Source organism: Poecilia formosa, unplaced genomic scaffold, assembly GCF_000485575.1.
Source record: "Poecilia formosa unplaced genomic scaffold, Poecilia_formosa-5.1.2 Scaffold198, whole genome shotgun sequence".
In the NCBI taxonomy this organism is placed as follows: Eukaryota; Metazoa; Chordata; class Actinopteri; order Cyprinodontiformes; family Poeciliidae; genus Poecilia; species Poecilia formosa.
In genome coordinates this window covers 1111698-1130925 of record NW_006800137.1, presented here as the reverse complement: position 1 = coordinate 1130925, position 19228 = coordinate 1111698, and the positions used below count along the sequence as shown (strand labels likewise).

Below are 19228 nucleotides of genomic sequence, written 5' to 3'. Positions count from 1 at the left end.
CTATTTTTTGATAGTTAAACGACACTTTCACTGTATTCTTCCAAGCTCCTCAATGTGTCTGTTTACAGAAGTTATGCCAGTAAACATTTATACAATTTAAAAAGGTCTCAGCCTTCACCAGTGCAAATTTACTATACACAGGCCATGAATTAGGTCTTCTTGTAGCTTTTTTGGAGAATGAGATGTGCAGGCCATCTTTACAGGTATTTACTCGTGATACCTGTACATATTAACATCGCATAAAGTAATAAATCGAATAAAACGTGAAGGTGTCTGGTATTTCCTTCATGCGTGCTCAGTTCCACACTTACTGGGACATACAAAGGAAACATGAGATAATTAATTTATACTCAGCATTTTATCCATCTGGATTTGTTTGTGCAAACACTGTTAAAACAAATATATCCCATGTTTCATGTAAAGAAATCCATGTAAAACAAGTAATCTTACTTTGTGCATGAGGCTGCCTTGCTATATCCGGACTGTTGACCTCTACAGCCACATGTACATCTCGGTCTCCTATTATGACCTAGAATGAGTTGCTGCCGTGAGGCAATGCCAAGTTTCTTGCTTTGTAATGGCTTGTGTGCTTTGATTTTAAAATAGACTACCATACAATGGATAAGGCATGACAATGTAAGGTCAGATAATTTTTAAAAAGTTCTGATACCGTGTGAGTCGTGTTGCTCATATCGAAACCAACACCGCTCATAATTCATTGGACATTGTGTGCACTGAAAAACGAAGAAAGAAATATTCGTTCTAATATGGTCTGTTTTTCTGTCTGCAGATAGCAGAAGGAAGCAAAAAGGAGAAGTAGAGAGGTCTGCAGGTTTGCAGTGCTGAGCTTGATTCAGCTCAGCCATCGGGAGGCATCCGAAATCAGATATCCATCAGCATGCCCCCGAAGCACCTGCTTGCACTGCTTACAACACTTCGAATGCAGACAAAGCTCTTTCTCGTGCTGCTTTCTCCGCTTTATGGATGCCCAGTTAGATCTCCAAGGAAAAACCCATTAATATTATTACAGAGATCCGTTGCTCCTGCTCGGACAAATTAAATAGCTGCTGCTAGGTGACTTTGAAAACCTTCAATATTGTTTTTTTTTTTTTTTATATATCTCTGTGCAGAGCTGAACCACGGTGCTGATAGTGGGATCAAGTCTAGCAGCAGGGTTGACCTTAACAGCAGAGAAGCAGAAAGTTTACACCCAAACGCGCTTTCAGACAGGCGACCCAAAGTAATGTAGGCCACAGGAACAGCTGAGCAGGTGACAGAACTCTGTAAGGCCACAGTTTGGTGAAGTAATGACAGGCCTACAGATGCAGCATATCGGGGCGAAGTTCTCGAAAGGCAGTCAGCATCCCAGATATTTTCATGCGCAGAACTGGGTCTGTTTACTCTGACACAGCAGACGCATGCTGACACCACTTCTGCACACACTTCGGTTCGTGTTTACCCCTCAAAGGAAGGCAGTCGGGTCAAGTTTAACTCTGCCACTCCATCTCACTTTCAAAGGCAAGTGTGCCGAGCGCCATTTCGACGGGCTGTCCATCTAATTGACAGGCCCAGGTCACACAGAGGATGGAAAAATGATGGAGGGAAAGGATGCTGGCAGGTTCTATGCAAGTAATGGGGATGCATGTGGTGAGCAGAGGCAGTCAAAAAGAAATAGTGGCCCCTCTACGTCAGAGATCAGACCGTAGAGACGCTGGGCAGAACCAATGTCCGTCTGGTTACTCTGTGAAATACGACTCTTCTGGATCCACCTGCACTCCCCGGTCAATATATTGCCACTGTCGTGTGTGTCCATGGGATGGTGCCATTTAAATGCATGACAGTTCCTCTCCACGAAGGGAGAAAAAAAAAAAAGATTAAAGGGTACTGCAGTCTTATTTTATTATTTTTATTTTATTTTTAGAGATTCCGCCTCAGCAGCCCAGGGAGAAAAGGGAATGGTAAATTGTTGCTTTCATTAAAACTTCAAGGAGTCAGTTTCATTATGAAAGTTCAAAGGCAACGGCAAATGTGTGTGGCTTCTTTCTCTCTCCGTTCTTCCTCCTCTGCTTCGTCCAACTGGCTCGCTGCACTGAATAATGTCCGCTGTGACGACTTCTTGTAATCTTGTCCCCGAGGGGACCTGTGCATATGGATGTGTGTCCTGCTGTCGCTCTGCTGTCGTGTTCACGTCAGGCATAATGAGGCATGGCACGGCTCACTGCTGGCCTTCACCCAGTCAGGGCTCAGCTTGGGCTTTTAAAAGTTTGAAAGCTGGACCTCAGTTTCCTGTTTGCATAGAGAGTGGTAAAATGCTGAAAACAAGTTGCCTCTGGTGTCTTTAGAGATGCTTATAACAACTGAGGGGGGGTGCATTTTTAACAACTGCACAGAAGTTTTATATTAAAACTGAATATAGTAATTCCTTTTCAGATAGAACAACTCTGCTACTGCAAGAACTAGAATGACCGTATAGCAATGGTAGTGGGTTAAGCAGTAAGGTCAGTAAATAATCTTTGCCAAGTCCATGTTTGTAGATGATGTACAAATCTGCCACTCTGTAACGCACCTAATTTCATTGTGACAACACAAACAACGTCATTTCAACATGAGTCGATGTTGCAATGAAATAAACAAAGCAAAAACGTTTTGTCAAACTAATGCCTAAGCTTTTTATGTGGGATATATCCAGCATAGCCAAAGAATCCAATTGTGAGCAACACAAAAATAGTTGTAAACCATTCAATAAAGTTAGATCCAAAACTCTGCAGCAAATGTTTCTGATGAAAATCAAGAAGAGAGATCATATTTTCTCTGCTCAGCATGAGGGCTTGTTGAAAGTTATTTACTTGATGAATAATAAACTTGATTAATAAACTGAACAAGGATCAACTGGAACGTAAGTGTGAACGGACAAGAAGGACTTTTATTGTAGAGTGCCTTCAGACAACATTTGTTGTGAATTGGTGATAAATACATTACCTGAACTGAATTGAACCGAATAGTATTTTGACCCTTTATTCTTGGTAATAGGATCCAAGCCTTTGAGATTGGAAGACATCCTTGCCATCACCCTAACTTTGAGATTTGGCCTTAACTGTATTACTCTGCAGTGACAGATGGAAACAACATGCATTTTTTTATCTGAAGTGTTGCTATAAGCATTCAAGCTTTACATGCTGTGCACCAACAAGAATCAGCTTCATATTTCAGTTTGACTTTCTGCTTTCTTTCTCACCACTTGCAATTCCATAGACTCTTCAAAACATACCTCCTGGACTTCTTTAGTTCAGAGCTAAGTCCCCCCCCCCCGCCCCCCGCAGCAGAGGCCAACATTGTCACTTTTTCTTTGTTCTCCCCAGCCTTGATAGGGTTGCTTTATGCAGTTTGTTCTCACCGACTGCACTGCTCTGCAGTGCTTTTTTAAAATTAACTCTCAGTGTCTCCTGTTCTTCTCCCGGCATCTTCTGCTTGTTCTCTGCAAGACAGCCAAAGCTTTGCATCCAACTATGACACACTATAAGTCTTACTTCCTAACAGAAATGGATTACATCAACTGTAAGCTGCAGCGTTTACTTGGATTGTTTCCGACATCTTATTTTCATGTCTTTATAGACTGTGTGAATGACCTTTAGGCTTTTTCTTTCATTTACTTTTGCAGTTTAACTCTATTACTCATGTCGAACTGTAGAATTAGAATTTCTATACGTCAACATAAAGCGACACACAATTGTTAAGTGAAAGGAATTTCTAATGTACATATTTTTACTAATAAAATCTGATAGGTGTGGTATTGGGTCCCCATTTACTCTGATGCTCCTACATAAATTCTAGTGCAAGCAACACCCTTCAAGTCATCTGAGGAGATCCCAACTGCTTTGCAACGTAAACAGCTGCAGGGATCCCCAGTTCAGGCAAGGAAGCTGTTCATAGGACCAATAGTGGTCATGTACCGCACAAGCCTGGCGTTTATGTCTAAGTGCCAGAGATCAATCAGGGACAAAGCAAACATGTGGAAATGGGTGAAATCATCAAATGAAACCAAAAGTGAACTTTATGGCCTATATGCAATGTGTGATGTGAAGCTAAGACCAGATGTGTTGGTCCACAAGATCATGATAAAATACATTAAAATGAGTGTTTTATCAGGCAACAAGATGTGAAAATGTGGAAGCGGTAAGAATAATCTAATAATTCCAATGCACTATATTCATATTTGGCACATGACAAACCATCCACATGCTCAGAGTTAGGTGGAAAAACCCACGACACACAGAATCTTTGCTCTAAACTGAGAAACTGCAAACAGCTGTAGTACTTGTGGTTTAGAGGAAGTTTTGTTCTTGTATTTGCTTTTTTCTCTTCGGAGAGTACAAGCTTCATTGATCTTTCTTAACATTCTTTATTTCAGACGAGGAAGGTGGAATCATCTGGGAGAAGGAATGAAGTCTGAGAGCCATGCCTGGCGGCAGAACAAGCAATTATGTGTTTGTGGGTGTGATCATAGTTTTGTAGCAGGAGAGCCAGACAGACTGCCGATATCCAAAATGAATGAAAGCCATACAACAACTAATCCACTTCTACCACTTCTATATAGCTCTTTCAATTTCTCAGTCTTCTGGAGTGTTTCTAACTCCTGTCCAGAACCTTTATGGTTGGCTCAAGAGGAAGTAACAAAGCACCCCGGCAACAATGATTATAAGTGTTGGAGGAAGTCACGAGATGCACAGGAGAACAGTAAAGATGAAAAGATGAATGAGAGTCAAGACTGGGAGAGGTGGAAAAGAAGCAAGTGGCTTCCACTCAAATAATCTGATTGTCCCATGATAATTGTAAAAAGGTCAGTCCTCCTCTTTGGCCAGATTGAAGAGCAAGAGATTGTGTGCAAACAGAGAGACTCGGCCCCCTCCTGTTAAGGTGCTCTTTAGAGTGACATGGCCTTCTTCATAGAGTTCAGTGGACTGACTCTTTAAATACCACATCATTGTGATGGCAAGAATGAAGAATTGAAAGGACGAAAGGATGAGTCAGTGTTGAAGAGGAGATATTCGAGTGTCCCACCTTTCTGCCAGAAATTAAACCAGTCCTAGTGAGGATAAAAGTAAGTTTTTATTACAGATGATTTGGATCCAGAGTCAAAACCATAGTTCAAATCAGTAAAAACAAAACAAAAAACACAGATTTGTTATTAATTAAGTTATTCCACATTCATCTTATTAATGGTAGCTGTTGGTGCCGTGTGTGATACAACCAGTTTTTAGATTTATGGGACCATTTTTTATTTTTTTTTTTTACATGAGGACAAGCTGGTTTGCACACTTTTTTTTTCCTTAAGAAAGCAAAACCACATTTCGTAACTCTCTTTATTTGATAACAGCTTTTTTTTAAATCAATCATTCAAATAGCAAAACCATTTAAGTGTGATAAAAAACAAAGAAAAATATTTGTAAGGAGGCACATACTTTTTTACATCACTGTAAGCCGCCCAGTATCACGACTTTATTTTATCCTTGTTTTAAAATAAGACCAAAACATGGATAGCTTTGTTTCCCAGGTGAATTAAAATTTAGATTTAATACCATAAAAGCTTAATAAGATTAATCTTTATGCAAAACTGCTGACTCAAATACAACACAATCAGATCAATGCTGATCTCAATCAGCTTGTTCAGCACTGTCAACACTGAAATGTTAAAGAGTTGGAAAAAAAGACAGCAGTTTTCTATGCAAATGTATTTAATAAAGCCGATGCTTTTTAATACACGAACACATGCAGAATGCTTATATGCAGAAGTATGCAACATCCTGTACTGCAACTTCAAAAGAATGACTCCAAAACAAACCAGAGTGGATGCTCAGCTACAGCTGTACTGGAAAAAGAAGGGTGGCCTGAACCAAACTTCATATCAGCGTATGAGTCAATACTGTGGCTTAAACAATAATTTAACTAATATAAGAATTATTTACCATCAGGTTTTGAAAGGCTAGACTGCTGCACAAGTTCAAGGGCAAGTTTGTCTTGGGACAAAAGTGATATTGAGAGGAAATGTGTGAAAATAAATCTGAGCTTGTTCAAATCTGACACTGAAGAAGGCGACTTTAGTGGTTTTAGTGCACAGGATGAAGATGAAGATTTTCCTGGTGAGCTAATCCATACATGGTAATCTCAGGATAGACTACTATTTTGAGATATAGTAAACGTCAAAAAGACACTTGAACTTCTCCGTTTGTCATTCTGCCTTGCAGTGCATGCTGGAGTAGATTATGAGGACATTTTGCACACCTACAAATCAAAGCAGAAATTTTTATGAATAATTATTTTGAAGCGAAAATAAATTTTGGATTGAATCGTTTCCCCAAAAACAGGAACCAGACTATGATTCTCAAAGATCCCCACCCCTACTTTATATCTACAGCATTCCTTATCTCCGCTCTTGGGTTACAGCCATGTAAAATGAATGGAGGGCCTTGATTGGCTGCTTTGCAAATGCCAACCAATAGCATGTCACCTAACATTGCAACTAGGGATTTCAGTTTCCCAAGCTGCACTTTCTTTAAATATTCTAGATTCTAGATATGCTTTATGGTAAAAGGTGAATTTTTCACTAACATTTTTGAGCTACATTCCACAGAAAAATCAGTGAATACTGAACTGATAAATACTGGTCCACTACTATGTAAAACTCATGCACTGGATTGTCTAAATATCAAACCACCCCATTTCAGTCTTCTCTCCCTCTCTCCCTCCCTCTCTCGCTCCCTCAATCTAATTTGTGACACAGACCCGTACAAACTAACAGACTCACACGCTGGAGTTAGTAAGATTTGCTCAACCTATAAATCAACTACACCAAATGAAGTCTAAATGTTAGACACACTGGTGAAAAGCAGGGCTCAACAAACTGAAACGCTTATGATTGGGGTCAGCAGTCTACTGGCGGCTTGTCAGTTAGCTGGAATCGGGGTTCCATTCCTGTAAGGGAATTACAAGCTAGACCTCATGAGATGAATGAATCATTCCCCAGGCTCTGCATTTTATGAAGCATATTTACATAGCATATTATGGACTTGCTGAATTTGCTAAAACATAACTTGTACTATATTTGGCTTCATTGTAAAGCCATTCCCGTTAGCAGCTGTGTGTATTTGCAGACTTTTAAATGTAGTCATTGCCCTCAAACATTTTCAGATTCTGTCACATTATAACCACACACGCAATTTAGTTCATTTGACTTCTTGATGATTGACGGACAAAAAGTAGTATGCAAAAACAAAAATCATACAGTTTTCACAAAAAAAGTGTAACATCCAATATGTGTTCAGTCTCCTAAGTCCATACTTTTGCTTGTAGAGCTGAAAGTCTTTTGGGATTTGTCTCTACCAGCTTTGCATTTTCTTAACAATATAGCTCAAACTTGGACAGGAAATCTGTGTTTGCATTAATTTTCACAAGTTTTTTTTTTTAGCTGGATCCATCTTCATATGAACTTTATGTGCAAAAGTACGCAATGTTCTGTACTGCTACCTTTAAAAAGAGAGAGGACTCTCAAATGTTTGGGAGAAGTTTTCCCACTGATTTTCTGCTGGTTCCATTTTCCTATGAACCTGACCATCTTCCCAGTTCATGGAAAGAAAAAGCATCCCCACAGCCTGATGCTCCCACCATCATGTTTCAACATGGGCATGATGTTTTCTTTTTGTTTGTTTGTTTATGATCATGTTTGCTCAGGAATCTTCTTTACCAACGTAATAGATGTATACACAGAGTAAATTGCTCAAGCCATTGGTGGCACTACATTTTCTCTAGGGGTATTTCGTCTTGCTCTTACTCCTGTCCTCTCATTTGCTGTAGTTCTTATTTTAATCAGTTGCCATGGTGTGTCGGAAAACAAAACCTGCTAAGATTAATATTTGAAAATATACAGAATCTGAAATAAAAGGAAAGAAAACATTTGTAGAAATTCCAGCCTTCAAGATGTCCCCAGATTCCATTAGTCATGTAAAAATAACTTGTGCTTATTCATTTTGACAGTAGCTACACAGAAATAAGCTTTACAACTTTCTACACAACACGTAGTTTCAAATTATGAGTGAGGAACTACTCCTGTTTGTCCTTTAGAAGAGGAACGCCATTAATAAGGACGGTAAAATTGTTTATATGGGCTGCTGATGGGATTTATTATTGTGGATATTCTGAATGCACTGACTGTTACCCCTCTGCATCACAACTCCAGAGTCAGTTTTATCTGTTTTTTTTTAGATGATGCTATAAAATACATTGACAACAGTGTTAGACAAACTGCTAAATACTACAAGTATAGAAATTGTTACTTTAATCTTAATCCTGTGGGATGTGTCCACAGAGCACATCCCTTTTTGGGTTAGTAGCTGGTGGCTGTGGAAGTCATTAATGTACAGCACACAGACATGTTTAAGAACCATTTTGAGACATGATGTAATATCCTGCTGGAAGCATTCATCAGAAAATGGACACACTGTGGTCCCAAAAGCAATCATAGGAAGCCAATCAGTAGATTGGCCTGTCATGGCCGTAAAAACATTGTCAGGATAAATGGCTTCTTATCGAAATATACTCAAAACGAAACAAAAAAATAAAAAATAAAAAACAATGCATAACTTTGGTTTCATCAGGTTAAATTATTGCAATGGTATCTGTACCGCTAGCCCTGTGGTGGACTAGTGACCTGTCCAGGATGTACCCCGCCTTGACTGCAATGAGAAGAAGAAGAACACAGACGTCTCACAGCAGCATGCTATTTACAGAAGTAATAATGTCTGTGGCTCAATTTCAAAGTTATTCTGAGGCAACAGCATTGTCATAAAAAACAACAACGTGGGGGAAGCTAATAAAAGGAAAGCACAAGTAATAGCAATGTCTTTTTGTGGAACATTGACCGCAACTTCTGTACCTTAGTCTGTTTGGATGCATCGTCAAATTAGGAGTGATGGTATTGGGATGTGGTGCTCTCCACTGACACCCTGGCTTTCATAATTTCATAACTATAACTTTTTCAGTTATTGTTTATGTCTGGATTTACCACATGTGGCTTCTGGGGCAGAAATATGATGCACACCTCGCATCATTGATGTAAAAGTCAGAAAAAATGCAACATGACAGCAGCCACTTTGAAAACAAAGCTCGATAGTGTCAAACAATGCTTAGTTGGTACCAAAAAAGTAAAAAAATATATATATATATCTCACATTATTACACTGTAATCAGCTGCCTGGAGTGTTGATGGAACGGAGGCTAGATCAATACATTCATGTTTACATTTGACACTTCCATCTGAATGCGTCATCTGAATTTAAAAGGCAACATTTTTCATATCTGCTATTGTGAAACTTTGCCTAAGTTGTTGGATCTTAGCCTCAACTACCTGAGTTTACCTAAAAGGGGCAAGATCTGATGTGATCTCTTGTTATTATTGACCATCAACTTCACACTTTTCTATGAAAATTTAATTTTCCTTCGCACAGTTGCTGCTCACCAGATATTTTCTCTTGTTTAACACGTCGCTGTAAACCTGAGAGGTTCTTGTACGTGAAACCTCAGTAAGTTGTACTAACAACATCTAGAAAGCTAAATGCACTGAGCCCCTACCATGTGATTGGCTGATTTGCAGTGTGTTTTGACATCCATGATGGGAAGTAAAACTGTGCAAAATATGCTGAATCTGCATATATCCGACAGTCTGACAGACATATGTAGAGTTGTGAGGGTTTGACTGAAACTGTGGAAGTTTGAGGAACATGATGGCTCATTATCTGTGGCCACAAACACAATTCAAAGCACAGACTGAATAATGTAAAATATTTACTATTTCTAGTTGCACCCAGATGAATTCATCAGTGCCAAAAGGTAAACCATGTCAGTCCTGACTAAAATACAGCTCAGGCTACCACTGCAGTCTTATTAAATTCTTTCTCTTAGTCTAAAGTTGGCAAAACCTAAGTTAAGTTACTTTGAACGCATTTGTTTTTTTTGTTTGTTTTTTTTTTTTTTTCCCAACAGCATCACCCACATGTGCTGATTGCCTGAACAACACATGAGCTATAACCTGCAGACACAGACTGTGCCAAACTAACAACCAAGGACCTTGCAACCTTACAGGGTTGTAGAAAATAATGGCTTTAAGCGAGGCTTTATGTGCCTGACTGTACAAACAAGTGCAAGAAGTAGTTCAGGAGTTAATCAAAGGCAGTCACTCTGGAAGTTACTCCAACACTGATCGGGGGGTGGGGGGCTACTTCAGGGTTACTGAGTAATTATTAAACCACAACTATATAGGAGGCAGAGAGTATGCAGCTCACCTCACTTGTTTTATTGTTTTCTTCACTTGCTGACAATTTGTCAAAGTGTGAGGACCATCAAGAAAGACTTGGGAGATTGTTAATAGATAATGTTATTTTTTTTTTATTATTATTATTTTAAAGATGTGGTCAGAACTAATAATTAGTTTGCTAATCAATTTTGTATCTTATCTATTATTTCCAGTTCCTTGACACATATTTTCACAGCCTCAAAGTACAAATCCTTTACTTTTAAATAAATAAATAAATAAATTATTGTATCTCTAGCACATAAGAAAAAAAAATCAACAAATCTGAGCAGATTAGAGTAGGGAGTCTACCTTATATTGGGATTTCTAGTGCAATCACTCAGCTGCTTGGTTTCTCTTGTGTAAGTTCCACAAGTCTGCCACTTTTTCATCCTCCACAAATTTACTTTGTCTGACCATTTGTTTTCCAATTACTTCCCTGTCCCTGCGAGCAGAAAATTGTCAGCTTTGGTTATGTGAGCCTGATCTGGGAGTCTGTAACCAGGGGCAATGTTTGATGCCTAGGACTTCCATACCCATTAAAAGATGAAGGCAGGGTGAATTATTATCCTACAGAGTTGATTGGGTTTTTGTGGGGGGTTGGTTCAGGTCGCTGCATGCAAGGGTGCAAGTGTCGCTGCACACAAAGGGACATTCTTATCTTCTGAATGAAAGATTTGAGCTAAAGCGAGTGAATGGGTGAGCAAAACCGATGCGCTGAAGAAGCTGAATTTACATTTGTATTGGGTTGTTCATTAAGCATTTATTAGTTATTATGACAAATTAAGAGCTCTTCCATCTGCACCCTAAAGGCAGTTGTTTGCCTACATTTGTTCTCAATTTCTGAACCCAATTGTCCTTAATCAGCAAAACCATACTGAGCTAAAATAAAATAAAAGAAAAGTGTACACCCACATAGCAAGGAGCTGAGCACCGATGACTGCAGAATTAATAATCTTATTTAAAAGGTGAAACAAAGGACACAACGGCCGGGAATAAAAAAAAAAGAAGAAGAAGAGAGAAATCAATTTTTGGCTTTAACTATTGCATTAGTTGTGATAAACGATCCTTCCTTCAGAAACTTTGGAAGTCAACACAGGACATTCAGATGATCAAGCACTGACTAATCGCATGCAATGGATTCTGGGAAGGACGGGCAGTTTTGCAGCCATGAATCCCAGAGGAGCAGCATCAATACAAGCACTGACCTTTGGAAATTTTATTAATGGATGAATTGATAAGCTCATAATAAAAGGAGAGAGTCTCTTCGTGGAGTTTTGTCTGAGGTGACATTATGCAGAAGTGCATTTATCCATCAGCCTGTTGTATTTAACTGGGCTTACTTTTCACTGGCCGACTCGTACATGATCATTCAGGTGTGCATTATGTATGGCCAACTCACACATAATACACACCTGAATTAAAGGAACAAACCTCGCTAATGATGGGAACGCATCTGGTTTGTCAAGTGTTTTCATAATTCAGAGGTGAAACTCAGATGCCCTCCCCCACATGCGTCACCTCCATACAAAGGAGCTAAGCAACAAGTGCCACAAACTACAGTAACTGCTGCTTTGCAAAAGAAGGCACGGATACAATTACATTAGGAAAGATAATGAATCTGTCTGTTTTGACCTTGGTGCGGCATCAGATGTTCCTATTTCTCTCATTCATTTATGATTCCAAAGCAGACTGAAAGAAGAAAGGAAGAGGTAAATACTCTACAAAACTGCTCAGTTGCTTCAATCTGAGCAGTTTCTATTTGACGTATTTTTATACATCAAATAAAAATATTTTTAATATAATAGTCAGTGTATCTTGATATTCGCATTTTCTCTAAAAGAACAAAGAGGTTACAGAGCATGTAGACAAAATAGACTACAGGGGATTCAATTTAAATTTGAGTCAGCATTTTTTTCTTTTTAGGACTGGCTTCAGTTCAGTATTTGATATTTTGGGTTTAAATATTGATCTTGTTATTGTTCATGAAAGCTTTATAATCAACACATTAAAATAATGCATGTTAACATGGACCCAAGTTTCCTTCATCTAAAATAAATAATAATAATAATTAAAAAAATATATTGTGAAGTTGCTTTTCGTTGTATGGACTATCTACGAATTGATGTTTCTATTAAAGATCTGGTGCCGCATCGTCAGAGAACAAGGTGGAACATTTTTCAGGAAAATGCAGAACGTGGATGTGCTCTAGCCATTAAGCTTGTTTGCCTTTTATTTCCTCTTTGAGGAAGTCAATCGAGATGCAAAAACTGATTATGGTAAACGATTTCAAAAGTCACTGCCTACACCATCAACACTAGACTCGATACACGCTTCATAAAAATCCTCCTGAATTGCGCGAGGCCCGCTTTGAAGCCTTGACACAGAAGACACATCACTAGTGAAAACATAACAAAAAAAAAAGTGGATGCTTAAATTCATTACAATCATATCTCTTGTCTCTTAGAAATTTAAAATCGTGTCTTGTTTCATAAGCGGAATGTATCATTACATCAACCAGTAGCTCTGGCCTGCATGTAAAGATGGAATAGGAAAAAATCCCGAAGCACCTCTGATCATGTCTTTCTGTCAGTTCTACTGCTTTCAGGACAAATACCTTCATGCTCTATGTTATATAAGACAAATGTTAAAAAGGCTTGTCAAGCGCACTTAGAAATCATTTGAAATGGCAAATGAAAAGGAGTGTACTGCTGTGGGCAGACAATTGTATCAAACTGCCTGTGTATTCTCACTGAGCACATTCTGAGATTTCACTGCTAAGATCTTAGAACGACATGTTTCCACATTAAGGAATTGAAGAGTGGTAATGATGTCTGCTGCCTCTAAGAACACCGGCTAAGCTTGGGACTTTTGACACAGTTGAGATATGTCAGAGAAGAATGTAAATTAAAAGAGCAAGTTTTAAGATAATTTCCAGGTATATCTCGTCGGTAACCATGGGAAACCATGCGGTATGGACCTTGGGAGCAGGTGTTTGCAGCTTACCTTGTACGATGAGGTACACCTGTGAGGTCTTAGGCTGCTGCTTGGTTTGTATGGAGCAGGTATATGAGCCTTCATCATACACATCCACCTAAAGAGGAAGAAAGGGAAATTTTTATTGTCATATTCTTAAAAAAGTTGTATTTTGACATTCCTACAAAAAAAAAAAAACTTTACAAACCTCTTAATGTATCTATTGCTTCATTATCACAGTTTTCCTCATACTTGCATTCTAAATCTTGGTTATTTAGACAAGTTATTTTCAAAATTACCTTATGATATACTTAAATTAACAGGGAAATCAGTCAGACTTCATAATTTTGGAAAAAGTGAAATAAGAACTTATTCCCACCGCTCATGCATTTTATTATACATGTTTGAAGTTTGCACCGTTTTGGAAACAGAGGTCTCGTAGTCATGCCTCTGTTTCCAGAAAGTCTGGTTCAACAACAAAATCAATAACCCTCTTCATGGTAGGGGTTTTCTCTGAGAAGACTGCCAACTTTTATGGAGGCAACAAAAACACAAACAAAAGCAAGCAAAAGTTGCCTTAAAAATGGTCTCTTAACTTTAAAGACTTTTAAAGATCATTGCTTTATTGTGGCTGAATGTGACCACAAATGGGAGTTATAACATAAACCTCTTTCTGCTTTTCTGCACTTTGTTTGACCGCTTCTATTTAATTTAACCTTCTTAATTCTGTGTATTGATTTGTTTGGACTATTCTGTTCAAATTTCACCTCCAGCCACAGAGAATACTATACTCAACACAAACTGCAGTCCCCAGTCAATGATTTGCTCTCATACTCTTTTGTTCGGTATTTTATGTTGGGTTAGATTAGGTTAAGCTCAACATCCTTCCTCTGACAAACAGAGTCTTACACACAGCATCAGTGAAAAAGAAGGGCCAGAAATTACCCAAATGTTGCCAGAATTTCTGTTTTAATCATATTTTTTTGTCATAATGGGTCTTTGCCCACCATGATGAATTACAGGCAGGCTGGATTTTCCCCAGAGAATTTGTAAATCTTTGGGTCTGATGTGGGTGTGTTAGGCTTCATCACTGCCATCAAACATTTCTCCTGACTTCATCCTCCTCATCAAACAAATCAACATGAATCTTAGCCTTATGACCTCATATTAAAGAACAGGTCATGCTTTTCACTACTTTCTTACTTTACAATCTTTGGTGGACACTGCATTATGTACTTATGCCTGGGTTTAATGTTTCATTCCCAACATTATCAGTCTTTGGCAACTTTAAGCTGTGTCCTTGGCTTGCTTGCACTCAGTTTTTTTTTTTCCCCCCACAAATTTCTTGACTTGTGGAAATGAATATAATTATGACTGCCAAGCCTGAAAATGGAAAAAAAAGGAAAAAAAAGGATAAAATATGCCTTTTGATCCTTGTGACTAGGAAGATTCAATCAGTAAGCCACAACTTCCTTTTTCTATGGGGTATTAATATAGCATGACAGACTGGCTATCCTTCAAGAAGGAAAAGACTGGAGAACATGTCTATCTTTTTGATAGACATTAAAAAAACTAAATTTTCAGTGTTAAACTATTTATGGCACATATTTTCTTCTTCTTATCATCATGTGCTCAGATGTGGTACTGCAGTGGTCAACATTACCTTTTGTATGCGTAGGCTGTACTCCAGTTGCCCTTTAGTCACCAGGTCTACTCTGGGGTCCAGGGACCACTTGTCCTCACCAGCAAAAATAATGTTGGATCGATTGAGCCAGGCCACCTTGGAGACTTTGTCATCAACATAACACCTGCAAACACAGAAGAAGAGAACGCCACATAAGCGGTTGGGGGGAGGGGGAGAAACAAAACACCCCAGCTCACCTTTTAATGAATACAAACAGAAGAGAAATCATATTAGAAAAATGACATGTATGATGAATGAAAACAAGGGATTTTTGAGATATAAATGGAGGTGCCTAAATAGAGATCAGTGACAGAATAGTGGTTTTGCAATCAGAAGGCTGTGGGTTTGATTCCAGCTTCCTCCTGTCAAGTGGTAATGTGCTCCTGGGAAAGGCTCTCAACCCCAAGTTGACTACCAATTTTCGAACATGTGTACATTTGTGAGCACAAATGAGTGAATGTGTTCGTACTATAAAGAACTTTAGGTGGTCAGTATGACTGAAAAGGCCTCTCTTTTTTTTTTTTTTTTTCTAATGTCGCTCCCTTGCCCCCACCCAGAAGAGCTGCACACCCGGAGTGGGACAGAGGGATGAGGGGGGTGATGGGGTACTTACCCCATATTTGAAAAGCCCTGAGCTGCAGTATTTTATAAAGAAGGTAAATATTTCACTCTCTATATGTCCAAAGCTGGTAAACACATACTCCAACAAAATATAGTTCTACAAGGTATTGATTCAGTGGGTCTAAATGCATACATTGTTTTTTAAAACCCTCTTCACGCCTCCTACCATGTCTCAATTACAGGCTACTTTGCATCGGTCTATCACCTAAAATCCAATAAACTACATCAAAATTTGTAAGTGTTCTCTTTTGCAGTCCTTCTCGACTTGTCCTTCTCCTATAAGCCATCTCTTTGTGATAAACACATCCTCTTTAACAGCAACCCTCTTTCTCTGATCATAAAAAAGACTCTCTCCTGTCATTGTAGAGCTTAATGCCAGGTAAGCTTACGCTAAGACATCTCACACATGAAGCGAAGGAGCTGAGCATCTTCCTAATGAATAAATGTAAATGTAAGAGGATGTCAGAGTAACTGAGAATGGATATAAGCTGTAATGCAAGCTGACAATAGATGTACCTCATATGTAAATTCATGCAACTCTCCGAGCCTTGGTTAAGCGCCCTACTTTGGATTGGCCGACGAGGGATTAGATTAGCGAGGCAGTTGAGGCAGTTGACCTCCAGTGATGCTCAAATGTGACAGTTCAGTCACCCCAGTGTGTGACCCAGTGGGAGGTGAATGTCAGATCTTTGATGGCTTTTACTTGCAGCTCGAATCCCTGCTGATGCGCCTTCCCTTTATGTGGAACTGTGATAGCTGTCTGTAGTTATCGACTGTCTAACATATAACTCCCACTTTCCTCATCCACAAGCACTTATCCATTTTAGTTTCAAAAATCTTCAGGGGTCTAATTAAAAGAGCAGCATGCTAAACTGATTCAGACAGTTTCCTATATGCACGGGGCTTGAGGAAGAACCCTTTCCCCCAAAACCATCCATAATCCAGAGGAAACGTCTGGAGGAGATAATGGAGTCTGACTCAACCGTCTCAAAAACGGAGCATCGATTAGTTTACGACTCAGTTTCTTTGTTTTCGTTAAAATTTTGAGCCTTGTTGACTTAAAATCGTTCACGGATGACGTAACCTTGCAATGCAGGTTTCATACAAATCATCGGCACCGTATATCCTGAAAAAAAAATCTGCACTGGTTTCAGCCACTGAGATGACTCTGCTCAGAGTTGGAACTAACTCTGAGCAGAATAAAGAAGAAAGAGATCAGGGCTTATCTGCTTTAGCATCTTTGAACAAGACTACCTCATCACAAACGTATGTGGGTATACAGAAACATCTGCAGGTATCCTCCCTTCTGTGAAAGCCTTTTCAGTCTGACAAACACAAAAGGCTTCAGACAAGTAATGCTGTTGAGTGTTCAACGAGCCTTACTTTTTAAGGAGTTAATGTTCTACAACCCTTATACAACCCGAAGGCAGACATTGACAAACTGAGAAGCTTTTTTGTGTTCTCAGGAAGGCAGGAAACTCTCTGGGGTGATAGAATGGTTGCATTTGGCTTTGTTTTCTCTTCACTTGTTTTCTCTTCGTCGCCGATTAGCTTCAGTTTCTGTATATAAAGTGACGAGTGGGAAAACATATTGCATATAAGTCATAAAAAAGTCCGATTCTGATACAATCACATGAACTCTATGTCAATCTTAATTAGAATATGTTAAAGTCAGTTGATCAAACGCTGCAATGATCTATCCAAGGAAGCACAGCTGATTGTATCGAGTCAGTTTGCAGCAATCCCTCATACTTAGCAAACATTTAGTGAAAGTGGAGAGAAATGACTCTTTTCACAGTTTGCCTAAAACCTCCTTAAAGTTCATCCCAGTAGACAAGATTTTTATTCCTGCACACAACATATCAAACATAGGTAGCATCCAAATTTAACCTGAACGAACAAATAAGTTGAAAGTCAGGCTGTTACCGAATTGAAATATATGTATGTGGGTTTATTTTAACCTTTCAGTCACTTTATTATCTTTTTAGATATGAGACAGTCACTTTTTTTGTTTAAATTAAGCTTGCTGAGATAGATGCATAATTTTTACTCTGTTAACTGTCAATGGTGGGATTGATGTCTAAAAGCTTAAAGTTTTTTTGTGATGACAAACATTTATGCTAGAAAAAGATCCAGTGTCCATGATGGGGCTTGTAGCCTCATCTTTAGGAACAACTTTAGTTAGATGTGCTTGGTTTGTCTTTTTAGAAAACTCTGGAGATCTTTTTCTATTGACTGGAGAAAAAATTATTTATTTTTTTTTTTTCTATTTTTCACACAACGCACTTTGGCTTTGTGAATTTAAATATTTACTTAATTTCCCAATATGTTCCCAATCTCAGTTTTAATTTTATGTTCCAAATGTCTACAGTGTTGTAACCAGTGGCTTTCAAAGATATGAAAGACAGACAGATAGTTGATAAATAATTTACTACTAGAGTGTTTGTCCATATGGTGCTTTTATCTGGCAGAAAAGTCCTGGCATCAGGATGCAGACTTTTATTTATTTTTTATTTTTTTACTTTTTAAAGAAGTTATCCAACAGGTCAGTATTTTATTTGTCTCTAAGACAACACTATCTCCACAAAAAGCAGCCTTTCTTCGTATCATATCCTATCTTATCAGTTTATACACTATCCGCATGTGAAACCAAATTCCCAATATTGGTCAATAAATCTGATTCAGATTATTTGTGTTCTCATTACATTTGATTACCAATAAATATGCACAATTCATAGCAAATTTCTTCAACAATTGGATCAATTTAGGACGGAACTATCATCCTCGTCACAGTTAATTTCAACTAAATATATATTTTTAACTATGCAGTCTACTTTCTCTTCACTTCAAAAACTGCTGATATAGAACAAAGTCAAAGCCGATTAAAAACTATTTCACTTTCGGAGAACTATACTGTAATGTTCCTCCTAAAACATTTTCCTGTTTATATGCTTTCTTCATTATTACCTTTGTAAAACAGAACTTCTCCCCAAATCCTATTGATGTAATTGTTTTCTTGTTCACCAAGGCTGCCTCACATCCTGGTCCTTGTCGCTGCTTTCAACAGGTTTCTTCTCAACTATTTCCTGCTCATCAGTTTTCCAGAGCAGAGGTGAAAAGCACATTGCTGAAATCAAATGTACAATTCATTGATCGACGTTTTCCCCGTCTCTCCTTCGACTTGGCCTTTGCTTTCTCTTTCTTTTGCAGAATTGTTCATGCCGAGTCTGTGCTACTCTCAGCTCAGTCTGCACAGCACTCCCAGTAGCAACCATTTTCTGTTCTCGCTAATGAGCCACTGGCCGTGAGGTGGAGAGTATCCCATCACTCGTCAAAGCCGTCTGCCTGTAGGTCTCACTTCTGCTCAGCAGAGAAGCTGTCAAGGTGGGTCTTTCCTTGGTTGTCCTAAAGTCGTAGACTAAAAAACAAACAGTGCACCTGTCTTTGGTTGGTTTCATTGCTAACATATTCAGCTCATCTTTCCCATGGAACTCAATGTCACTGAAACAGAATCCCACAGTTGAACAGAAAAGGAAATGCATCCCAATACCGAGGTTCAGGCTTTAGTATAATTTAGTATCTTAGCTAGGTAATCTAGTTTGGCAATA

General features: G+C 38.6%; 1 protein-coding gene across 3 annotated transcripts in view; it reads right to left on the bottom strand.

Annotated features, from left to right (window-relative positions):
• lsamp (limbic system associated membrane protein) overlaps positions 1–19228 on the bottom strand; it is a 723288-nt gene that overhangs the window by 66154 nt on the left and 637906 nt on the right. For all 3 annotated transcript variants that reach the window (XM_016678993.1, XM_007566764.2, XM_007566763.2), the window contains 2 exons: positions 14979–15123; positions 13346–13433 (listed from right to left, as the gene is read on the bottom strand). In XM_016678993.1, coding sequence (XP_016534479.1) covers positions 13346–13433; positions 14979–15123 — 233 coding nt within the window. The remainder of the gene's footprint in view (positions 1–13345; positions 13434–14978; positions 15124–19228) is intronic.